Below are 25,513 nucleotides of genomic sequence, written 5' to 3'. Positions count from 1 at the left end.
TGGATACATTAATTACTGTATGTACTTCCTGCCATCTAATAGAAGACCATTCATTTGTTTTGTCTCACTATGCCTCACTGGCATAACTAGATGAACAAAGATACATTTATTGTAAGTCAAATTTTTTTGAGCAATTAAGTACACAAGTATATACAGTAAATGAACAGGTCTTTTAAAGACACATTGCGCCAGCTTGTGATCTGGTCGGTTTTTTTTAACTCTGTGATCGGCCCCGAAAATCCTAATTGTGTAAAGCCTAGTATTTATTAAAGTAATTTAAGTACAGTAAGTTAGCACCCATTATTTTTTTAATGTTGATCTCACCGAAGCTTATGTCAGTGGCCATTCCTTGAATGCCCCCTAGAGGTCATTGAAGTTTTATCTTTTGTCTAAAATGCTAGAGAATACTTCGGTACAGAAAATGGATGGATGGATACGGTACTCAGTATACAGTACACAAGTGTATATACAATAAATGAACAACCGGCCACCCGGAGGAAGCCGCAGGGACCCAATGCCGCCCCCCACCACCCACGGGGGGCCCGGTCAGGAGCACTGCCGTGAAGCTAAGTGTAAGTTGTAAATCAAGCAAGAATGGGAAATTCCACCTACAAAGCTTGGACAAGTTGTGGCCTCAGTTCCCAAACATTTATTGAATGTTGCTAAAAGAAAAGGTGGTGTAACAGTGGGTAAACATGACCCTGTCTCAGCTTTTTGGGAACGTGTTCCAACCATAAAATTAAAAGTTAATGATTATTTGCTAAAAACAAAGTTTAGTAGTTTGAACATTAAATATATTGTCTTTGTACTATATTCAGTTAAATATAGGTTGAACATAATTTGCAAATCATTGTATTTTTTTATTTGTTTAACACATACAATTCCAATGACGGGACATCTGTGGGAAAAATTACCTCGGTTTAGGAATGCTTTAGGTTACAAATGGGGTCATGGAACCAATTAACCACTATACTAGGGTGATTGAAAGTGGTAGAATGTGTTTAGGATTTTGAACACAAAAATGTTAGCTTAAAATACATGATAGCATAGCCACATCCTTCACTTGCATCATGTCTCCTCCGCGGTGACAAATCCATATTGCTGAGCTGCGGCCTACTTTGTTCAAAATTCAAACCAGGGAAAAGGGCATCAGACTACCTTCTGTTTGGTCGCTTGGCAACCAGTGCCAAATATGGGCAATCTTGCGCCGTGTCTCCGTCGTCCCATCCCTGACCTGCGCCCGCAATGGGTGCTGCTAAAACCTAGTGAAGTGTGTTAAGCGCCTTGAGGTTTTGCAATGGCCCAGCCATAGTGCAGACCTGAATCAGGTCAAACGTGTGGTGTCATCTGAAGAGGGCTGTGCACAGGTGATGCACTCACAATCTGACAGTGTTTTTGTAAAGACGAGTGGGCAAATTGCCACATTTAATAAGCGCTGCACTTCTCTTACCCTGAAAGACTGAGTGCTGTAATATAAGATGAATATTCTGCAACAAATAGTTTGAGGGTATCCATATTTATTGTACATGCTAGTTCCCCCTAAGACAGGGGTGCCCAAACATTTTGGCTCAGGGGCCACATTGACGTAAAAAAATTGTCATACGGGTCAGCGTGAATTTTATATGCTACCGATGAGGGGAATGCTTTTTTGTTTTTATTTTACTTCGTTTTACTATGCTGTCTGCTGCTAGGTAGATCTGATAACTGCCTCACCTGGATAAATGAAGGTTAAAATAAAAAATTAAATGCAAAATAGTGTTTTTATGAAATTTGACTCAAACTTTATTCATCAGAATCAATTAATGTGAAGGTTGATACTGAGCTCTCGACTGCAGTAAATGGGGCAGGTCTGGCTCAAAAGTGGTGGTTTTAATGCGAAGATGTCACGCAGGTCTTGTCCTCACCCGGTTCTTATTCATGTTCATGACTGAGAATGTCTTCTCGCACAAGTATGTCGAGCCAAACAAGCGCAACATTTTCTTAACAAATGTATGAATCTCTTGAAACCTGTCTTTATCCAGCTGCTGATAAAAGTTGATGAGTGAGTTGTTTGTACCGGTTGCGACACTCCGTGTCACACTGCAGCTCAATGAGCTCCAACTGCAGGTGGGCTGGAAAGTCACTGAGATCCATGGAAACGGGAGAGGAAAAAAGCATGTTCTCCTTTTCAATAGTTGCAAAATCCCTGAAACGCTGTTGAAACTCCTCAGTCAGAGATGAGATGTTTGCGGCATACCTCATTTGCGCACTGATATTGTGCGCTGGAAAACAGGTCATTATTTCTTGCAGAGATTGGAAATGTGTGGTGTTGGGCTGCGTTTGTGACAGGTGGGTTTGGAAAAGTAGCAGCTTGGTCCGACAGGCTTTAATGTGAATACAGTTGGCTTATCAATGCATTTTGCACCTGAAGGCTCGTGTTCAGGGCGTTCAGATGTCTGGTTATGTCAACTAAAAATCCAAAATCAGATAACCAAACGGGATCGGTTAGTTCTGGCAAAAAATATTCAGACTTCAATTTGTCCTGGAAACGGCGGCCCTTGCTATCAACTTTCCTTTTCTTACTTCCAGTTGCCATTTTAGAAATGGGCAAAAAACAGATCATGCGCAAAATGGCCCTGCGAGATTTTGGCCACAAGTTTACTGCCATCCTGTGGTGAAATATAAAATTGCGCGTGTATTTTGTACTGCCGGTCCACATTGATTTTATGATAGAGGCTTCGGGCCAGTGGAAATATGAATACGTGTCGGATTTGGCCCAGGGGCCGGCTTTTGGGCATGTCTGCCCTAGAATTTCAGATTATTTTTCAATTGAGGTGCACAGTTTACAGGTCACATTGATTATCCACATTTGGAAGATGTCTGATCTGAAGATTCTATTTAATTTTTAAATTTTTTGTTTTGCAACCATGGTGCATATCTCAATTGTACCACTTAGGGGCAAAAATAGGGGCATTGTCACTTCAACCGTGCAGTGTAAATCAAGCTGTGCATGTCTTCCTTCAACCGCTGTCCTTTGTATTTCCAGGAGACCTATGACACAATCCCTGGTCAGACAAAAATCACGTTCCTGCTTCAGGCTGTCAGAGATCCATCTGCTGCAGAGGAGGTACGTTCACATCTGTACATGTCTGAGAATAAAACGTGCGTCTGTTAAATATTTTGGTGACAAATGTATTCTTCTCACTTTGGCCATAACTGCTTGCTATGAATTATAGCTTTGGTATTGGGGCACTTGTTTATCCTGAGACTATGAGCTCCTTGGTCCCTGCGGCTACCATGCCTTCTCTTTACCTCAAAGCTGGTATTTTTAATCTTGAAATGGGAGAAGTCCGTGAGGCAGTCCCTCCAGGGAAGATGCTGGTTCGGATTAATGTAAATTACAAAAGGGTTGGCTATGTCAAGGATTTGGGAAAAATAAAAAATAAGTTCACCAGGTAAGAGTTTTTGTTCGATTCTCCCCAGGTCAGACAGATGGCAGCAGTGCTTCTGCGACGGCTCTTGTCATCGTCCTTTGAAGAGATCTACCCTGGCCTCACAGTTGACATGCAGGCAGCAATCAAAACCGAACTTCTGACCAGCATCCAACAGGAGACTTCCACAAATATCCGCAAGAAGGTCTGCGACATTGCAGCAGAGCTATCCCGCAACCTTATTGGTAATATTTGAACACATTCTGTCTTGGGTTAAAAAAATCACAAGTAAATTTTACATAACAGGTTTAGATCATGTTTCTTTTTAAATCTAGATGATGATGGGAACAACCAGTGGCCAGAGGTGCTCAAATTCCTGTTTGACTCTGTCAATTCAGACAACGTGGGTCTGCGAGAAGCTGCTTTACACATATTCTGGTGAGACACTATTCAGTGTATTGACTGCAACTTCGACCTCCGCTGTATATCTTTAGAGGCATATTTCCCCCCTAGATTGGTTTGAATGATAAAGTGTAATGCCTTGTGTTGTGTGCATGTCCTTAAAGGGGAACTGAACCCTGGATGTCAAAACTTCATTTTATTGTAAAGGTGCATATCTTATTTCTCTGATGCCGTTTACATAAATTTATGAAGGATAGAGGTAGGTGCCAAAAAGTTTGATCAGAATCATCTATTTGCCAAGTATGTCAAAAACGCACAAGGAATTTGTCTCCGGTAGTTGGAGCCGCTCTAGTACAACAGACAGTCAATTGACAGAGAATACTTTGGGGAGGAGTCACTGAGCAATAAAATGTTTCCGGTAATGCTGGTTTTTTTTTTTTTTTTTTTTTTTTTTTTGTACAATTGTGCAAAAGGATGGCGTCCTTGCAATTACAGCAGTTTGAATGACCTAATAGAGCAATAGTCCGGTGTAATGACCATTGTGCAAAGGGTGCCGACTCTTCAAGAAATGTATAGTTTAAATTGACTAGTCGTGCAATAATCTGGGACAATGTCGATTGTGCCAGATTCTATTCAGGCAAAGTCCATTAATTTAAATTTGTTTCTGGTGAACCAATATTTCACAGTTAGAATACGACAAATTCAACATTGGAGGCTCCATGTGTCCCAGTCTTGTCGGCTAATTATCGCAAAACACCTGCAGCCTTTAAATGGTCTGTCTGGGTTAGTAGGCTTCAGAATCATGGGGAAGACTGCTGACATGACGGTTGTGCAGAAAACAATCATTGACAACCCTCCATAAGGGGAAAAGGTCTTAAAAAGAAATTGCAGAAGAAGCTGGATGCTCAGAGCGCTGTATGAAAGTACATTAACATAGTGTTAAGAGGAAGGGGAAAAGGTGTACAAGTGGCAGGGGTGTCCGCAGCCTTGAGAGGATTGTCAAGCAATGGTGATTCAGAATCCTGGTGGTGCTTCATAAGGAGTGGACTGAGGCGGGTGTCGGTGCATCAAGAACCACTACATTCCGATGTCTGCATGACATAGGCTATAGCTCTAGAATTCCATGTCAAGCTACTCCGGAGCCAAAAACGTCAGAAGCGTCTGTGCTGGGCTAAGGAGGAAAAGTACTGTTTTGTTGCCCAGTGGTCCCAAGTCTCTTTATTAAATGTTGCATTTCATTTGGAAATCAAGTTCCCAGAGTTCAGAGGAAAACTGGAGAAGCACAAATGTCAAGCTGCTAAAAGTCCAGTGTGAAGTTTCTACAGTCAGTAATGGTTTGCGGATCCATGTCATTTGCTGGTGTGGGTCCATTGTCTTTTATCAAATCCGCAATCAACGCAGCTGTCTACCAGGAAATTTTAAAGCACGTCATGCTACCCGCCGCCGACGAGCTTTTGGAGACGATGATTTTATTTTCCAGCAGGATTTGGCACCTGCCCACAAAGCCAAAACTACCAATAACAGTACTTGATTGGCTCTCACACTCGCCTGGCTTGAACCCCATTTGAAAATTTATGGGGTATTGTCAAAAGGAAGATGAGGGAACATAAACCCTGAAATGCAGACGATCTGAAGGCCAATGTCAAAGTAACTTGGACTACAATAAAACCTAAACTGTGCCAATGGCTGATCACCTCCATGCCATGCCGCCTTGATGCTGTAATTAATGCAAAAGGAGGCAACTTTTCAGAAGGCCAACATTTCTGTTTAAGATCCTTTTTTGTTGGGCAAATGAGTATTTTAATTTTGTAAAATACTGGATTTATTGTCTGTCTGGCATAATCAAAATTGAAAAAAGGCTTGAAATATTGTGGTGAACCAATATAACAAGTTTCATTTTTTGAAGCAAATCATTGAAATAAATGGACTTTTCAATTTTTTTGGCACATAAATCCTGAGAGATTTAAAACCCCTCATCTACTGTCCTGCAAGGGGCACCATGTTTACAAACATCGCACAAATGTGACGTATCTGTTCCTCCTCCCGGCGAAAGGGAGGAAGTGACATCATTAATCTAGCTACTAGCTCATTGCTTTACATTTGAGCAAGCCTAGTTTGTTAGAAATGGATCGGTAGGAACAGCAACTCTCAGGCTCTCAGCATCAGTGTGCAGACTATTTTTCCATTTTTAATAACGTTGCGAATCTACCAGGCACCCGCTTAGCTGCTAATGCTGGTGAGCTAGTGCCTTATTCTAGCATTTAATCAATGACCGTGTAATTGATTTTTATTTATTTTTCAGCAATTTAACATAATTTTGTGATGGTTGGTTGTTGGTGGCTATAGTATATGACCGTAATATAAACTGCAGTCAGTACGGCCTCCGGGCACGAAGGCAAGCCAGCCGCCTCAATGACTGTTCATACTAAGGATTACAGTATGACGCAGGACGCTGCCAACGAACTGTGAGGATCAACTTCAAAATAAAAGCCTAACAAGGCATTGCTGAGCAATGTATTATTGGGAGACTGTGTTGGCAGCATCCGGGGTGTTACCATGATGCTTTGTTTGAACGATCGTTGTGGCAGCTGGCTTGACTCCGACTTTTTGACTGAAAGCAGAGGTTGATTATATGATGGTTTGAACTAATGATAGGGGTGGGCGATAGACATCTCCTTCGATATAATCGCGAACGTTGCTTTAATGATATGGAATTTTACATTGAGTATTTATACTATCTCTGAAAGAAAACAACCAAACGGGAGCAAGGACTGCATAGGAGGAAGAGAGACAGGAGGAAGTGCATGATTTTCAAACATTCATTCATCGAATCAGCGGACAGGATTCACTCACGTAACTCAGTGGGAAGCAAAATAAACTCCTAAGCTAATGGGCCGAGTAACCATTTCAGGAGTTTAGCATCTTAACAATTGGGTGAATTGAAACGATGGACCTCAATGGAATACATCCGTCCATTTTCTGAGCCGCTTCTCCTCACTAGGGTCGTGGGCGTGCTGGAGCCTATCCCAGCTGTCATCGGGCAGGAGGCGGGGTACACCCTGAACTGGTTGCCAGCCGATCGCAGGGCACATACATACAAACAAACAACCATTTGCACTCACAGTCACACCTACGGGCAATTTAGAGTCTCCAATTAATGCATGTTTTTGGGATGTGGGAGGAAACCCACGCAGGCACAAGGAGAACATGCAAACTCCACACAGGCGGGGCCGGGGATTGAACCCGGGTCCTCAGAACTCTGAGTCTGACGCTCTAACCAGTTGTTCACCGTGCCGCCAATGGAATACATGTAGCGTGTAATTTTTTGCTGGCCAACAGGAAAATGACTCGGGCTACTCGATGCACTTGCTGACTTTGTAAACGTGGCCAGTTTAAAACCGAAAGGAAGAGAATGGACGGTGCTTTTTTGATCGTATATTCACTGGGGGATTTATTCATTTTGGATAACATTTACAGAGACAACTTTGCGCTGCCAAGTTCATCCCGGCTGCTGTTGAAGCTAATAGAGGAGCTAGCTAGCATAGCCCTACTGCCGCAACTGTTTGTAAAGTTCACAACGCCGTCACTGATCAACCACTGCTTTATTTTAGCCCTGTACTGTTTTACCAGCACCAGTAGGCCTGTCACAATTTTTTTATCTATTTTCCCAAAAACTATCATGATAAAGGATGTTATTTATGCCTCTGATCCTGAAAAAAGGCACACCTTTATTTTTTACTTTTAAATCAGTATTGTTGTTGTATTATTTCCTTTCTGGTTTCTTGATTAAATTGTTTTTCTGTATTATGGATCCGCCTGGGTCTGAAATAAAGAATAGAGCTACAAGACTAGCCTGGTTTACATGGACCCTTCTATGCAGATCATTGGTTTAGAAGCCCAAACCGAATGAAAATGTTCCATATAAACATGAGGTGGAACAAACTGGCTGAATCCAAATAGAATTTCATTCATCAGCCAACACTGCCAAGAGTGTACCAGTCCGCCGGCGTTCCATGAGCCTACTAGTGGCTACTGACACAACCGTCCAACTTTGTCGGCTCACTGTGATCCGCATGCTGGCTTACCACAATGACAATTTGAGTCTGGGGAAAAACTATCATGTCCATCTATGTACACTCAGTTTGATAATGGCATAGTGCCATAAAACAACCGTAAATGTGAAATAGGCAAATAACATAACACACCAACTTTGGATTTCTTTTTTTTTTTTTTACTGTAATAAGTCTAATTTGCATGTCACGAATCATGGAAACCGCATGGCTTTTCTGTCATTATGCTAGTGGCTACGATCCCAAACGGAGCGTCCATATCGTTGCACAAACGTCGGCAGTTTCTGCTGTTCGGGAGTGGAATGCTTGTTGCAGGCCATTTTGAGGCAGCCACCTACGAGCTACAGCTAACGTGGCTAAATACGATACCAAGCCACAGAGCCAAACGTGCGCCTTACACCTGTCAATGCAGCGTAAGGCGCACATTGCCTCCATAACAGCGAATAAACTACACGTTAGACAATCATAACGAAGAACAGAGGATAAGACAAAAGAGAGATGGAGCACTATGCTAATCGGTAAGCTATCACATGAAATCACAACACACCAAAATAAGTGATTGGGTGGTACAGTACACTTGTCACATTGGTCTGGCTGGAACTGCGGTAGGGGAGATTAGCCAACTTTGAAGAGCAAAATAGTATGCATTTATGGACGAAAATACTGTAATATACAATAACGCTAGACCGCTACATAAACACCGGAAACCGGAATTGAATAAGTCATCGCTGCTACGTCACTTGGGAAACTGAACCTATAATTTGAAAGTACATTAATATAATACAAGATAGGCTTTGTTAGTTCCCAAATGGGGAAATTTGCACGATTTCAGCAGCAATAGTGGCGTCATGAAATGCAGAATAGCATTCACAAGAAGACTGCTGCAAATGCGTCTGCCATGCAAAGGTTAATGCAATAAATACTACATAATAATTTAAGTTACAATTATGGAGTAATTGTTGTGAAATTGAACGATACGCAGAATATAATTTTTTTTCTTCACGCTGCGTTGCTTGAACGCGGCATGCTCCTCCTTGTGTCCATTCTTCATGTGCCCGATCAATAACTTGCGTGTTGTTTGTCTGACACACCGCAAAATAGTCCCACACTGATGACGTGTTTCTTCACCGATAAGATTGGAGGAAAAACGGCACGGAGTTAAATGTCATTGATCGGATTGGCAAATTATGACATGAAAGCCGAGCGGCGTAAAATGCTAATTATCGGCCGATACCGATAACACAGATCAGATCGGCGTAAAGTCTAATAATAATTGGCAGGTTTTTTTTTTTTGGGGTTTTTTTTTTTTAAATAAGTATTTTTAAAATGAAAAAGCGCTTACAAATATTAAAAGTTCTATCTATGTTTCGGATTCATGCTTTGAGGCTTTTGGTCAATTTCTGTTTCTGTGCATCACTAGTTTGAACCCAAACTTGCTAGAATATTATTCAAACATGTAAATCAACCCATAGTTCTGCTCGTTGTTGCAGCATACACAGGAGACCATATTCTGATTTCTGGGTTTGGTCATACGTTCGCAATGCAATTGCGAGGGCACTTGTGACGTTATTTTCAGTCGACAGCAGAGGGCGATATTGCCCAACATAGCTGCATAGACTGGTGAAAATTGATACATTTATTTCTTATTCCACAAACCCAATATTAGCCAGAATACTGTGTTGAGGCTAGTGGGACATATAAAACACATTTTTGGCCCAAAAAATGTTTTTGCTTCCCCTCTAAGACATTTGGTGACTTAAGTCTTTATTTGCTCTAGGAACTTCCCAGGAATCTTTGGCAACCAGCAGCAGCATTACATGGATGTAATCAAGCGTATGCTTGTTCAGTGCATGCAGGATCAAGCAAACCCTCAGGTAAAATGTGACCAAAGTTTAGGTCAGATCAGTCAGTCGACACTTGAAAGAAACATTTGTGATTAGTGGATGTTTCAAAATGCATCCCATCATCCTTCAGATCCGCACACTGGCTGCCCGGGCCGCAGCTTCTTTTGTCCTGTCCAATGAAGGAAACACAGCCCTGCTCAAGCATTTCTCTGACTTACTGCCAGGCATCCTGCAGGTATGTCTCGTGACTATTTTCACCTTAGAAAGCTATTATACTGGATTTTTCACAAATGGGTTTTAACATGACAAATCTTGGGCTTTCTACTGCACCTGTATTTTCCTGAATATCCAATTTCAATAATATTTTGTTTGCATACTATGTCGTATGCCCACTTGGGTGATCTACTTACTGTCTTTTGAGTGGAATTAATGAACCTGTCTATAAACAGTCCATTTGCATGGTTAACACCTGCCATTGCTGGTTCTGATCAGGCAGTGAATGATTCCTGCTACCAGGGAGATGACTCAGTCCTTAAGTCTTTGGTGGAAATTGCAGACACGGCACCTAAATATCTGAGACCAAACTTGGAGGCCACTTTGCAACTCTGCTTGAAGGTGAGTCGGAAAATCATGTCACATTAACTTTGCACTGCACTTGATTCTATACCTTTTGATGTCAACACTCGCCATGTTTCTTCAGCTCTGCGCAGATACCAACTTGCCCAACATGCACAGACAGTTGGCACTGGAAGTCATTGTCACCTTATCGGAGACAGCAGCAGCTATGTTGAGGAAACACACCGACATTGTGGCTCAGAGTGGTGAGTAATTATTTTGATGTGCTGGCCTATCATGTTGTTACTTATCCTTTTATACCAGTAGATGTTATTCAGAATACCACAGTTAGTTGGATTTGGTCTGTATGCCCAGTGCCCCAGATGCTGGCTATGATGGTTGACCTAGAAGAGGATGAGGACTGGGCTATGGCTGATGAATTGGAAGATGATGATTTTGACAGGTAAGGTTTGTTGCTGGGGAAATAGAAACTTTATACCAGCCTTGTCACCTGGGGGGTTTGCTCTGTCACCTAACAGTAATGCTGTAGCAGGAGAAAGTGCTCTTGACAGAATCGCCTGTGGTCTGGGAGGAAAGATCATTTTGCCTCTGATCAAGCAGCACATAAGGCAGATGTTGCAGAACTGTGAGTAAATTTAGATTGACAGGCAGTAACCAAGGGACAGTCAAAAAGTAATGAGCTCAATTTAAATGTCTCATATTTTGGCTATTTAGGCCTCCACAAAGTGATTCTCTAACATGGACTTTGCATAAGTGTTTCAAATTTCATTTTAAAAAAAACACCTTGGTTTTGTCATGAGTGTCCAGAAAAGGCGGACCTAACGGCTACATTGGTTCCCCTTCTAAAGCAAGAAATTAAATCACAGTGCTCTGCTTCTGACAGGCTTCCAGCATTTAACTCATTTCAAAAAAACAAAAGAGAAATGTACAAACTGTGAAAATGTAAAACAAAAGAAATTGACTGCCCCTTGTACATTGCCTGTAGGTGCATTACCTTGAAAATCTCTGAAGCTCAAATAAAGCTAGTGTTGGTTTCTAGCTGACTGGAAGTACCGCCATGCTGGGCTGATGGCGCTGTCGGCCATTGGCGAAGGCTGTCACCAGCAGATGGAGGCCATCCTTAATGAGACTGTCATCTCTGTACTGCACTTCTGCGCAGACCCAGTAAGAGCTCTATTCTTTTTGAATGATGTTTGTTATTCACTAGGGCAAACTAACCGAAACCAAATCCTTCTCAGCATCCAAGGGTGCGGTACGCTGCCTGCAATGCTATTGGACAAATGGCCACAGATTTTGCACCAACTTTCCAAAAAAAGTTTCATGATAAGGTAAATCCAATTGAAAGGGAGCTGGGCCATATTCCATTTGTGGAGTGGGCTAATACCTTGCTCTGCTTGTCCAGGTGATCTCTGCACTGCTTCAGACCATGGATGACCAGAGTAACCCCCGAGTGCAGGCACACGCCGCTGCTGCTCTCATCAATTTCACAGAAGACTGTCCCAAATCTCTGCTCATACCTTATCTGGAAAGCTTGGTGCAGCACCTTCATGTGATCATGGTAACAAAGTTGCAAGAGGTAGCTATCTAAACAAAAATCTTCTTTCAATTTAGTCACTGTTTGGCTTAAAGTTCTTAAGAGTTCTTTCTTTCTCCTACCTAGTTATTCCAGAAGGGCACCAAACTGGTCCTGGAGCAGGTGGTGACCTCAATTGCATCTGTGGCAGACACTGCAGAGGAGAAGTTTGTGCCATACTACGACTTGTTCATGCCCTCACTCAAACACATTGTGGAAATCGCTGTGCAAAAAGAGTTGCGGCTACTTCGGGGCAAGACCATAGAGTGCATCAGCCTCATTGGTCTCGCTGTCGGCAAGGAAAAGGTACATAAAGTGCAGTTGGGGATGGTTGTTGATGCATGTTTCCTCATTTCTGTTGTCTAAACCCATTTCATCCTATCCTGTTAGTTCATGCCAGATGCCTATGCTGTCATGCAGCTGCTTCTCAAAACCCAGACTGACTTCAATGACCTGGATGATGATGATCCACAGGTGAGAAGGGTTGGTGGTACTTGAAACGGTTTCAAGGTATTTGTGGGTTGGCAACCTTTTTTTGTTTTTTGTTTTGTTTTTAATAGATCTCATACATGATCTCAGCCTGGGCCAGGATGTGCAAGATCCTGGGGAAAGAGTTTCAGCAGTACCTACCAGTGGTAATGGGTCCATTATTGAAGACTGCCTCCATCAAACCTGAGGTGGCTCTCCTTGACAGTAAGTTGCCCCCCCCCCTTCCACACTGTTGGCTTTTTTTTAAGGTTATACAAAACAATTTTTCTTGTAGCCCAGGATATGGAGAACATATCAGAGGACGACGGCTGGGAGTTTGTCAACCTTGGAGACCAGCAGAGTTTCGGCATCAAGACCGCCGGCCTGGAGGAGAAGTCCACTGCTTGCCAGATGCTGGTAAGCATCTGCTCTATAACAGTGGCTTGCAAAATCATACCTGTTTGGCACATTACACCCACAAGTAAAAATGTATTATTGGTCTTTCATGTGATTGACCAATGAAACACATTTCACGTGTAAAGTCAAATAAAACTAGGTTTAACAGAGTGTAAGTAATGACCGTACAGTGGTGCCTAGAAGTTTAGTTTGATCCGTGACATACTCTTAAAACACTCGTCTTGAAACCAATTTTCCCATTAAAATGAACTGAAATGCAATTAATCTGCTCCAGTTCCCCTAAAAAACATTCGTTTCAAACATTTAAAAAAAATAAATAAGAAAATACAATTCGCAGTATATTATAAATAGTCAGAAAAACATAACAGAAGAGTGTAAAGATATTAACACTGGTTTAATGAAGAGTAATCAAGCCAACACACACTGAAGTGTCATGCCTGTACGTGAAGAGCCCCCCAGATCTGCAGGAAGGATTTGTCAATTTCGTCCACGGTTACGTACCTGAAACTTTTACGTCTTGTTTAGAAAACCCCACATGACATTCAGTTATTCTTGTAATAATGTGATTTGCTTCATAGTGAATCATCCATAGTCTTCTGCAGACTTATCTCCATAACTTCTCACCGATCTCTTGTTCACAGCTTCAAATTGTTTTCAACACCCAGCTGGTTGAGTACTATTTTTTTGTGATAATTGGTAGCCCGTGTGGCTGTGGTGTTTTCAATCGTATGGCAGCTCCAACTGTTAGTGGAAATGTACCCCTTGAAGCCACTTTTTGGAAGAATATTTACTCGATATGTCCCGATCGATCACGTGATCGAAAATTGGGATCGATCACGAGATTTTTTTTTTTTTTTTTTTTTCTTCTCACCAACTTGAGATCTGGTGGAAAAAGATGGGTTTTATTTTCTGACATTTTATGTCACAAAGTGACAAGATTATCCACAGGTACAAAGAGCTTCCCAAATGAAAGCTTAACAGCCATCTTTTAACAAAACATGTTTACAGACTACTTTTCAACAAATACAAGGTGACTTGGAGTGTAGCCTTTGTCAAAAAAGCTGCGTTCGTGCACACCAAGCAGTGTCCTAGCCGAAGTACCAGTTTACAAGTTGATAATGCGTGACTTCGTCGGACCCTTGCTGTTGTGCCAAGTGCGGTGCTACCAACAATTGTTGTTAAGCAGCAGACAAGCCCTAAAGTGGTTGTCTCCGCCACCCTGTCCCCAGACCAAACATCAGAATCATCTTTATTTGCCAAGTATGTCCAAAACACACAAGGAATTTGTCTCCGGTAGTTGGAGCCGCTCTAGTACAACAGACAGTCAATTTACAGAACACTTTGGAGACATAAAGACATTGCATCTTTTTGCACAATTGTTTTTTGTCAGAGTCCTCTAGCACTTAGAGCAGTTCGAATGACTAATATTGCAATAGTCCGGTGCAATGACCATTGTGCAAAGGGCGCTGAGACTTCAAGGAGTGTATACGGTTTAAAGTGACGTAGTGCGATCATCTGGGACAATGTTGGTTGTGCAAATGTTACAGATACTCCTCAATCAGTGTGCAAATGGAGCAGATGCTACTCTTGCATGAGTGGCCAGTATATGCAAATAGTGCAGCATGGCGAGACAACTACAGTGAGTGCACGAGTAATACATAATTGGCCCCACAGAAATGTGACAACAAACTCAAGTCAAAAAATTGCCAGTTTATTGTAATGGAATTATAGGTTAGGTGTTTAAGAAGTTGATCGCAAGAGGGAAGAAGCTGTTGGAATGTCTACTAGTTCTAGTTTGCATTGATCGGTAGCGCCTATCTGAGGGAAGGAGCTGGTGACCGGGGTGCGGGGGGTCCGAGAGGATTTTGCACGCCCTTGTCTTAGTTCTGGCAGCGTGCAAGTCCTCAATAGTGGGTAGGGGGGTACCGACAATCCTTTCAGCAGTTTGGAAATGGTGTCTCCTCTGAGACACCATTTCCCCTGCCTTAGAAAAAAAACTCTAAAAGGGTACAGATGAAGATGGTGAGCATAAAAATGTAAGTGAGTTGATCAGCTTCAGGAGCTTCCTGAATCCCTCATTTTCAACAATGACGAGTGGCTTTGCTCATCGTTGACCACAGCCTCATCCACTGCTTGCTTGTTAGGAACTGTAAGACAAAAGGAACTATTTTGTTAATCTTATGAAAGGACTGTAATTTTTACAAACAATATTAGTCACACAAAGCCTTTTGTGTGTAAAACAATTTTTTAAAATTTGTTTTGTGAGAATTTCAACATACCTGGGGTACTCACACACGAGTATCTGCCAATTCTTCATTGCCATGCTGAACTCTATAATGCCTCAGCATTGAAGTGCTCTTATGCCAAACACTTACCTACACTATAATAAAAATGTATCTAAAAACAATTCAAACCTCTTACCAGAAAAGAGTACAAACATATTTAATTAAAAATGTAACATTAAACAATGCACAAAGGAGAAGATTTACCTTATTTTGTGTCAAAACATCAAAATTATTTCAGACTTATTGGAACGATCCATTAAGTCAGTGGAACCAAGGTGAGGGCAAGCAAAACGCCATCCAACATGTCGACAGTTTGTTTCCTTAACACAATTTGGTGCGGCACAGCCAAACGACACACTTCCTGTATCAGTCAGGTTATTTTTATTTTTTTTATTTTATTTTTTTTCCCCCTCTCTTTCTTCTTGAAGCGATACACACCAATACAGGGTTTCACTCTTGTGTGGTCGGCACAGTGCGGAGGCACCAGTGTTGTCTGTCTCATCACTACCACATAGCCCTTGTTTCCCAAGTTTGGGCTTGCAAGTCAAAGTAAAAAATCTTGTCTTTAAAAATAAAATAAAACAAGTTGGGTCACTCGTTTCTCAATACATCACTGTACAAATACAGCTGTTGTATGACCCCAGATGCTTGTAATTGGTTAACAATTGAAGCCAACGGAACACGCCACACAGGTTAGGGATAAAGTTGTGGTCAAGTTTAAAGCCATCTCACAAAGCACTGTTCAATTTATCACCAGGAAATGCAGACAGTATGGCACCACTGCAAACCTTCACACAAATGGTTGTCCACTTAAACTGATAGGCTGGGCAATGGTATTGTTGATCAGAGGAGCATCCAAGAGGCCTATGACAAGCTGTACAGAGCCATAGCTCTGCTGGGACAATTACACGGGGAGCCAAAATACTTTCACACCACCACCCTTTTCAGATTTGAAAACTATCTCCTTCCACCTCACTTTTGTATGATGTAATTGTAATAAAATGCATTTATTTTCGAGGTTGTAATATGACACGTGTGAAGGTTCAGTGGTATGAATACTTTTGCTAGCCACTGTACAACATCAAGCCATCAAAAAATTTTGCCATTGGTAAGATAATGTTTGTGTTTCAGGTGTGTTATGCCAAAGAGCTGAAGGAAGGTTTTGTAGAGTACACTGAGCAAGTGGTGAAGCTGATGGTTCCTTTACTCAAGTTCTACTTCCACGATGATATCCTTGTTGTTGCCCAGAACTAGCATCAGTCGGATATTTTGCCAGCGCTCTCAAAAACCATCTCACATTAATTTCTACCAGCCAGGAAGCGGAATGCTCACCAAATTATTTCCTTAACTGTATCACGTGTGCGAGTGGCGGCGGCAGAGTCCATGCCTCTGCTGTTAGAGTGCGCACGGGTGCGGGGGCCAGAGTACCTCACCCAAATGTGGCTCTTTATGTGCGACGCCCTCATCAAGGCTATCGGCACGGAACCAGACTCGGACGTCCTGTCGGAAATCATGCATTCTTTTGCAAAGGTAATAACCGTCACCAGAGTTATTTCACTGCAAGAGATGCTGTTTTGCTAGTCGCTCTGTATTCTGCCCTCCATGAACGTGCAGCGTTTAGTTTGGCAAATGGCTAGCAGGCAAAGTGTCTTTCCCCCCAAGCTGTTGTCGTAAGCGTTTGTTCGAAGTACTTTCAACACAGCATCACTGCCATTATAATTTGCCAAAAGCATGTTGGCTTAGCGCTAACATAGTCCCCTCCAAAAGTAATGGAACGGCAAGGTCAATTCCTTCGGGTTTTATATCAAAAGATGAATGAGACAAAAGTTCACAATTCCAGATTTTATTTCATGTTTACATCTAAATGTGTTAAACTCAGGACAGAGAACCTTTTGTTGGAAGCCACCCACCTTTCAAGTGATCAAAAGTATTGGAACAAACATGATTAAGTGAATAACATTGGTGGGTAACCCTTACTTGCAATAACTACATCAAGCCTGCGACCCCTTGACTTCACCAGGCTGTTGCATTGTTCATTTGAAATGCTTTTCTGGGCCTTTACTGCAGCTGCTTTAAGTTTTTGTTCTGGGGGTTTCTCCCCTTCAGGAGGTAAAATGTATACTCTATTGGGTTAAGGTCCGGTGATTGACTTGGCCAGTCTAAGACCTTCCACTTTTTCCCCCCTGATGAAGTTCTTTATTGGCAGTGTGTTTAGGGTCATTGTCTTGTTGCATGATGAAGCTTCTCCTAATTAGTTTGGATGCATCTTTCTGTAAATTGCCAAATGTTTTGTAGACTTCAGAATACATTCTGCTGCTACCTTCATGAGTTTCATCAATAAAGACTAGTGAGCCCGTTTCAGAAGAAGCCATGCAAGCTCAAGCCATGAAGCATCGTTCACAGATGAGCTTGTGTTTTGGATCGTAAGCAGATCCTTTTCCCATACTTTGGCCTTTCCATCACTTTGGTAAAGGTTAACCTTGGTCTCAACAATCCATAAAACACATCTGTACTTCTTTGCAAAATCCAATCTGGCCTTCCAATTCCTTTTGCTGATGAGTGGTTTGTATCTTGTGGTATGGCCTGTATGTTTCATTTCTCGAAGTCTTCTTCGAACAGTGGACTGTGACTGCTTCACCCCTGCCCTGTAGAGGATGGCAGTGATGTCACTGACTGTTGTCTTTGGGTGTTTCTTTCACAGCTCTTGCAATTTTTGTCGTCAACTGCTGTTGATGCACTTGGCCGACCTGTTCGATGTCTGTTACTCAGTACACCAGTAGTTTTTCTTTTTCAGGACATTCCAAATTGTTGTATTGGCTATAGCTGTTTGTGGAATAGCTCTGATCGATTTTTTTTCTTTTTCTTTTTCCTCCCCCCTTCTCTCAGCTTCACAATGCTTTGCTTTTCTACCATAGACGGCTCTGGTCTTTGTTTGCAGTTTTCAAAGGTGAAATCTAAGGCCAAAAACAAGCAGTCTAATCTTTAAGCAATCAATCTAAAAGCCAACACCTGAGCAACTAGAAACAGTCACATTTTCCAATACTTTTGCCCACTTGAAAAGTGGGTGGGTTCAACCAAAAGGTGCTCTATCCCAAGTTAACACATCTAGATGTATATAGCGTAAAATAAAAGTTGGAATTCTGAACTTTTGTCTCGTGTATATAACTTTTGATCTGAAATCCAAATGTCTTTAGTATGCAACAAAAACAAAGGAATGGACCTTGCCGTTCCAATATATTTAGAGGGGACTGTATTATGGGAAATTCCATAGACGGGCTAACAAAGTACTGCAGTCATTTTAAACCGAGCTGTTTAGTAGATACAGGGCACATACAGTAGTTGTACTTTGTCAGTCAACTGTACCTGTGTCACACTCCTGCCAGAGTCCGGCTAAGGCGTGCACAGCAGAAGGGGCAGCACAGGATGTCTAATATGTGCTGCTTATAAACCAGTGAAAATTTCAGCTGTTTTAAATGTGTACCAGTTCGCTCAATAGACAAAGTTTATGGTATTCTAACGGTCTCTACTCTGCCCGTTCGTCTACTAGTGCATCGAGCTAATGGGAGACGGCTGTCTGAACAACGAGCATTTTGAGGAGCTGGGTGGCATTTTGAAAAGCAAACTGGAGGAACATTTTAAAAACCAGGAGTTGAGGCAGGGTGAGGCTTCACAAGTAGAGATTTGTAGCCTCGCCATCATCGTGCTCCTGAAATGTTTTCATATTGACGTAACACTTGTCCTTTACAGCTAAGAGACAAGATGAAGATTATGATGAGCAGGTGGAGGAAACCTTGCAAGATGAGGTAAATGCTAATTGTATGCTGCATCTAACTTGGTGGGGCTGAATGCACTCTTAATGGATCCCCTCTCATGTCTCAGGATGAGAATGACGTGTACATCCTGACCAAGGTGTCGGACGTCCTGCATTCTGTTTTCAGTAGTTACAAAGAGAAGGTGCTCCCTTGGTTTGAACAGCTCCTCCAGCTCATTGTCCAGCTCATAGTAAGTGTTTATCCATTTGGCTCACCAATGAAGCAATCTATTGTGGGGTTACTTCTATTAACTGACTGAATTTTGTCCAAGTGTCCAAACAGGCCGTGGGCTGACAGGCAATGGGGACTGTGTATTTTTGACGATGTGGTGGAGCACTGCAGCCCATCTTCTTTCAAGTACGCCGAGTACTTCCTGCGGCCGATGTTGCAGTCTCTGTGTGACTCCAGTCCTGAAGTTCGGCAAGCAGCCGCCTACGGTGTTGGTGTCATGGCGCAATATGGAGGGGAGAACTACCGCCCGTTCTGCACAGGTACTACTGGCAGACGTAGCCCCAATTTACCAACCTACATGCATTTTGCATCGCTGGTACACTGTTACCCCAGATTTACACACAATGCTCGAGGCCTGTAATTTCAATGTGCCCATGCAGTACTCAAATGAAGGAGCATGGGGTGTCAGTGTGTAGCTGTGTAAATGAAAATTTTTTACCAGTCATAGAAAAAAATTATTTAATTTTTTTTCCCTGCGAACATTTCTACCCTGAGTTGATTGGAGATGTTGGATGTGAAGAACAATATGAATTGGGATTGAACAAATTTGCAAGATGACAACTTTGGATATATGTCACAATAACAGCGCAACATCACATAAAACTGAAGTTGCAACGAACGGCAGTTACATATTTCAGAGATGGGTAAACGCAAATATTCACTGCATGAACGTTGTGAACTAAAATATTGTAATCATAAGGAGAGGAATGGATCAAATGAATGAAAGAGACAAGCCATCCAAATGTGATTAAAACTAATGAGAGAGAGAGAGAGAGAGAGAGAGTGCCTCCGACATAAGGTCTTGGCTCCTCGCGGCATGAGACTAGTCACTGCTGGCTCTCACTGGCTCACCGCCTGCTCATCTTGGCATATTCGACTTGCTGCTCATTCCATGACATCGTATGTGCTTTGAAACTGCTTGTTGTTTTCGATAGTTGTCTATATACAGTATATGTATAAAAGCAATCATCCAAAATACCTGCTGAAATCAAATGAAATATTTTCGTGCTGGACATTGTACACACTATTAGCCCATATGGTTATACAATTGTTTTCTCTATATGTTTGAATGTTAAAATTTGTTTTTATTTTTCCCTAAGTGTATGAAGTCTCGCGCTCCCCTCCTTTCTTTTTTTTTTTCCCTTTTTTCTTTTTGTGGTATTGGTTCAGTGCTCCGATTCAAAGCACGTCTGGCTTGTTGTCCGGCCTCCCTCAATATCAGCCCATGGTTGATGACATGGTAAGTTTCACTGGAATTCCATGGGCCACATTGTTTCCCTATGCCTTTTCCTACATCATGCATTCTTGCGCTTCTTCTGGCCACTCTGCCATGGTCCCTTCCTCTAAAAATGTGTCTCTGGACTCCTTCAATCATGATTGCAAATGCAACTGACACAGGGGGAGCACTTTTTATAGTAATTGAATCATTTTGAGTCAGGTGTCACAAAAGTGAGTCATAAATCATTGATATGCAAAGTGAATCAAATTGACTGCTCGGAAACATTTTTCTTTTGTTCAGTGTGGTGGATGGGAGCAATAGTCGTTTTTGATTAATAGCAGTATTCGCTGTGACAAAAATAAATCTTTATATGAGAACTTTAACTGTCTTGAAAAAGCTCAGGTGAATGTGTAACTTTTTGGGGGGAGTAGAAGACTTTTTATGGTATGAATTTGATCTGGATATGTTACCACAAGTTCAGCATGGCTGCAGCTATACTGACTAAAAATTGTTTCATAGCGAAAAAACATTTATACATAAAAAAATAAAATAAAATAAAAACAAGCAAATACAAAAAAATATCATCCAAATCTGCTTTTATTTCAAAGCAATATATTCAGGGTAAACTTAAAATGTGATTATAATAAAAACTGACGAGTCCAAAATCAATGAAGGCGGGTTCTCTGTAGGTTGGATGTGTTGCCAACGTGAGCAATAAGTCTCAGAATCAAAGATCAATACGAAACACGTGACAGCATGTTTATAGAACGCTACGCAGAGAGAGAGCGGCATGGCGTTAACTCGAAGAGGAATACAAAATGCAAGTCTTTGGAGTTTTTTTGGTCAAGCGGGTTGTCTGTGGCAACAGATTTGGAACTAGAAAGTACACTAATGAAAACTACTCACTTGTGAGGACTGTAGGTCAACAATCTCACCATAACCAAGCACACCACTATGGTAAGTTTGGGTAAAATTTCAATTTTTGGTAACATTTTCAAGATTTTTATATTTACAGTTACTGTACTGGGTGTTTTAGGCCACAAAAAAGTACAAACTAGTTTCGTACTTTTACAGGAAGTGCTTCAATGCATTGTACAATCGGCTGTAACCGATAACCCCCACCCACCCCAAGTAGTTTGTTATAATCGAGGTTCCACTGTACAGCGGTGAATGTTCCTTCCTGTGCCATGACAACATTCTTGCGCAAACTAGTCTGTTGTGCATAACCAGAGGACCCACTGTGTTATGAAGTTGCAAGTGATTTTTAAAAACTGTGCACAAATTTATGTTTGCATTTTGGTACTTCCGGAAAATGTTCGTGATTTCTTGTCGAGACAGCTGATGTCAGTGTGTGTGTGTGTGTGTGTGTGTGTGTGTGTGTGTCCGTCTGCAGAGGCCATTCCCTTGTTGGTCAGAGTCATCCAGGCAGCCGATTCACGCTCAAAGGAGAACGTCAACGCCACAGAAAACTGCATCTCTGCTGTTGGAAAGGTCATGAGGTTCAGGCCAGAGTGTGCAAATGTCAATGAAATTCTCCCCCACTGGATCAGCTGGCTACCCCTCAATGAAGATAAAGAGGAGGCTGTCCACACGTTTGACTTCCTATGTGACCTTATTGAAAGGTACAACAGTATTCACACTGCACTTGCCTTTTATGTCATGCAGAACGGGCATCTTGAAATGACGATGTTCTCTCAACTACATCTTGTTTCCACTCTATGCAGTAACAACCCTATTGTCCTTGGACCAGACAACTCCAACCTGCCCAAACTCTTCCTCATCATTGCTGATGGAGTAGCAAACGAATCTGTGAAGAGTGAAGACGCTTGCAGTAAACGTCTGGCAAACGTAGTCCGTCAAGTACAGGTGAGCTCCATATCTACTATCGTTGCAAAGCGACGTGAACTTGCACACACCTCGGTGCGTGACGGTCACTGTTTTTGTGTCCTAGGTGTCAGGAGGATTGTGGTCTCAGTGTATAGCGACGCTAACTGAGACTCAACAGAAAGCCATACAGGATTTACTGAATGCCGCCTGAGCCTCCTGGTCAGACTCCCACCTTTAAAGCCCCTGAAGAAAAGTTGACTCTTCCATACACTCCTCCGCCTCTTGATCTGCAGAGTATAGGATGCTGGCTTCACCCTCCCCACCTCCCCAGCCTATTATAGACACTGCACTCAAGTGACTGGAGCAAAAGTGGGGAACACCCCTGACATCAAGGACTGACTGTCTCATCTCCTTTAGCTAGATGTGTTTCCAAACAATTCCCTCAAGTGTGACTTGCCCCTGCCCAGAGACATACATTGCCCTGCATAGCTCAGTTGAGTTGAAAAATGGACACTGGGCAATCAATGCCTGTCTCTTGTGATATATATATATTTTTTTTTTTTTGAGTTTTGATTTGTTCCTAGTTACCTGGGGAGAGATGACCTCTGTCAGAGAGGTTGTTTCCAAAGTAAAGGCATGTTTTAAGTGGCTAACTTCAGTGAACAGTGAATTTATTTCTTTGGCGAGTCGGTCTATTTAGCAGCTTCCACCCCCCCCTCCAAATCTATAGCCTTCCAGATTGCTGTTCAGATATCGTGATTTCTCGTATAATGTGACCACACACACGCCCGCGCACACACAAATGAAGTTGTAAGAGTGCACGATTCATAAAAGGAATGAAGAAAACAAATCTTCCATTTGTACAAATGTACGCAAATACCATGGGGTTGTGAAAAAGGTGTACTTTCATTTTGATGTCTTGTTTAGAAATTTGTATATACCGTATTTTCACGACCATAAGGCGCCGTCTCAGTTACGGGGTCTACTTCTATATTTAACACATGCATAAGGCACACCGTATTATTGGGCGCAGGCATGGTAAAACATACGGTAGCATGCATGCTGAAACAATGTTTTTAAAAAGGCAGCGGGAGCAAAACTGAGTTCGGTTGAGCTTTATTGAAGTATTTAACAATGGACTCGCGTTATTTTTTTTGATCGGTCCTCATCCACAAATCCATCAAAGTCCTCATGTTCTGTATCCGAAATGAACAGTTGGGCAAATTCTCCAAACATGGCAGGTTCCCGCTCGTCATTGTCGGAGTCAGTCTCGATGTGCGGCTCCTCCGAAATGATGCCGGCTTTTACGAAAGCTCGAACAACAGTGCAAGCAGACACGTTAGCACAAGCATTCACAAATTGTAGCGTCACTCGCCCGGCGCCGCCTCCTAGTCTTAGTAAAGCTGTGTTCGCCATCTGTCATCCATCGCTGCGTGCAACTTCACTTCGAACGCCCTGTTTACACCGCTGTCCAGCGGTTGGAGTTCCTTCGTCTAGCCTCCCGGAATGATGGCAAGCTCCGAGTTATTGCCCTCAGTCGAATGGTGACTGTAGAGACGCTTCTCCCGGCTGTTCTTTGCTCATTCATCCATTGCTCGAGTTGGTCTTCCAACTCGGGCCACCTCGCCTTGTTTCCGCGGAAACTCTCCTTTGTCTTCTTGACTTGGCGAAGCTTGTTTTCCTGCTTCCTCCACTTGCGAACCATGGATTTGTTGATCTTGAATTTCCTCACTGCTGCTCGATTTCCATGTTCCGCCGCGTAACCAATAGCTTGCAGTTTAAACCGCTTCGGAAGCGTGTCTCTCCGTAGGTGCCGTGTGCAGGGGCCCTTAGCCAAACCGACACACATACCGGAACTATATACCTACTGGGGGGGCGTGGCCTCCTTCACACGCACCCTTCCCCCTTTATGTCCGCATGCTGTCCTCAGCCACGTCCGCTTTTCTTCTGTATAAACGTTGTGTCGGCAGGAAATGTGGAGCGCTCATCACACATTTATAGATTTTGGACCGCTGCGCACACAAGGTTCGCCGCATTATAAGAGACCCCGTCCATTTTGGGGAAAATTTAAGACTTTTAAATTCGCTTTATGGTCGTGAAAATAGAGTAATGCAGTAAATTTAGAGTAATGCAGTAAATTTACTCCCAGGTTGCCATTGACTGGATCTGATCTGAAGACATATTTAGTGCCACCAGGTTACAGAGCGCATCTCTGAAATTTAATAAAAAAATAAAAAAAGGAGAGTAAAAAAAAGGCGTTTGATATAAAATGTCAACCGGAAGTAATCTGCCACATTAAAAACTAGTGTGTGGGACATTAAATGGCCCTTTGTTCTGTCGGGGAATTATGTCAACCCACCACCAACAGTACTTTTATTCCAATATGATATGTAATTTCTGTTACCAACATACAATATAGCAAATTTTCACTGCTCACCCCAGAATCATGTCCTTGCGGTGATGCCACATATTTGATCTATCGTGATTAACTTTCAGGCCAAGGATGGAATGTGACATTGCAACGCTACTTGCTAGCTAAATTACCAGTTAGTTTCATTGCAACATGTCTCCACTACCTTTTAAGACCTTTCACTCAGAATTTATTCCTTCTTGGAATTGCTAATCTGCATTGCTACGTAAGCGTGCTATCTTCTGCAGCTGGCTGCTAGCATCTCTAGACTTGTTGCTAAACGGCCGGTGGGGGGGAAAAAAAATGCCCAGTGGACTTTTAACCAGCTACTTGATTCATCCAACTTTGAGAAGAGCGCTCTACAATGTCGCTCTTTCCCTAGTCAGCCCTTTGTACCTGCCCAGTCCCAAGACACCCAGTAAGTCTAATACTTACTGTACTTTTAAAAATCTCGTCAGCACACACAACAGAAACATTCTTTGTAAAACCTAATAAAATATTTCATTTTGAGAATGTATAGCAAGAAAACTGTGGTGTATTACTCATAGGTAGGTTTTTCCTGATTTTTGGGGGTGTGCATTACATGAAATTATAGTAAGTAGTTTTTTTGTTTATTAATCCCCCCCTGGGATGTCAAAGCACCACTTTAGGGAGCAATGAGAAGGGAAAAATTAAAAACCTCAACCTGTAGTTGGTCCCTGCCAACCAAGTTCAAGTCTAACAGCTTGTAGAGTAACTGCGTGCTACCATACTCTATTATGGTGCAACCCTTTACAGCACTGCAGGTATGTGATGGAATTTCACAAACTACCTACAATAAAATTCCATTTGAGAATTGTTTCTTTATTATTTTTAAATGTATATGAACTGACTCATCATTTTGACATGCTTTTTATTGGGACATCAAAGCAAAGGAAAATGTACATTTAAAGCTTTCAACCAGAACGTATGACATGATCCTTGCTGGGA

At 42.2% G+C, this 25,513-nt stretch overlaps 2 protein-coding genes across 8 annotated transcripts in view; one reads left to right on the top strand and one right to left on the bottom strand.

Moving 5' to 3' along the window:
• The window catches only part of kpnb3 (karyopherin (importin) beta 3), a 29,170-nt gene that overhangs the window by 3,105 nt on the left and 552 nt on the right, over positions 1-25,513 (top strand). Inside the window, exons 2-26 of the mRNA XM_061692949.1 lie at positions 3,026-3,106; positions 3,463-3,655; positions 3,746-3,848; positions 9,660-9,756; positions 9,857-9,961; positions 10,219-10,341; positions 10,427-10,547; positions 10,657-10,744; positions 10,821-10,927; positions 11,342-11,466; positions 11,541-11,630; positions 11,705-11,878; positions 11,963-12,181; positions 12,266-12,349; positions 12,436-12,568; positions 12,639-12,760; positions 16,177-16,273; positions 16,403-16,575; positions 18,593-18,704; positions 18,793-18,848; positions 18,925-19,047; positions 19,129-19,348; positions 21,701-21,929; positions 22,032-22,173; positions 22,259-25,513. The exon at positions 22,259-25,513 is cut by the window's right edge and continues 552 nt beyond it. Of these exons, the coding sequence (XP_061548933.1) occupies positions 3,026-3,106; positions 3,463-3,655; positions 3,746-3,848; positions 9,660-9,756; positions 9,857-9,961; positions 10,219-10,341; positions 10,427-10,547; positions 10,657-10,744; positions 10,821-10,927; positions 11,342-11,466; positions 11,541-11,630; positions 11,705-11,878; positions 11,963-12,181; positions 12,266-12,349; positions 12,436-12,568; positions 12,639-12,760; positions 16,177-16,273; positions 16,403-16,575; positions 18,593-18,704; positions 18,793-18,848; positions 18,925-19,047; positions 19,129-19,348; positions 21,701-21,929; positions 22,032-22,173; positions 22,259-22,345 (3,204 nt within the window). The 3' untranslated portion in view covers positions 22,346-25,513. The remainder of the gene's footprint in view (positions 1-3,025; positions 3,107-3,462; positions 3,656-3,745; positions 3,849-9,659; positions 9,757-9,856; positions 9,962-10,218; positions 10,342-10,426; positions 10,548-10,656; positions 10,745-10,820; positions 10,928-11,341; positions 11,467-11,540; positions 11,631-11,704; positions 11,879-11,962; positions 12,182-12,265; positions 12,350-12,435; positions 12,569-12,638; positions 12,761-16,176; positions 16,274-16,402; positions 16,576-18,592; positions 18,705-18,792; positions 18,849-18,924; positions 19,048-19,128; positions 19,349-21,700; positions 21,930-22,031; positions 22,174-22,258) is intronic.
• atg13 (ATG13 autophagy related 13 homolog (S. cerevisiae)) overlaps positions 25,420-25,513 on the bottom strand; it is a 13,942-nt gene continuing 13,848 nt past the window's right edge. For all 7 annotated transcript variants that reach the window (XM_061692964.1, XM_061693001.1, XM_061693010.1 and 4 more), the window contains one exon: positions 25,420-25,513. This exon is cut by the window's right edge and continues 710 nt beyond it. The gene's annotated coding sequence lies outside the window, so the exon portion shown is untranslated.

This window comes from Phycodurus eques, chromosome 1, assembly GCF_024500275.1.
Source record: "Phycodurus eques isolate BA_2022a chromosome 1, UOR_Pequ_1.1, whole genome shotgun sequence".
Taxonomy (NCBI): domain Eukaryota; kingdom Metazoa; phylum Chordata; class Actinopteri; order Syngnathiformes; family Syngnathidae; genus Phycodurus; species Phycodurus eques.
Note: the sequence above shows the minus strand (reverse complement) of the source record. Positions and strands in the feature narration are given on the sequence as shown.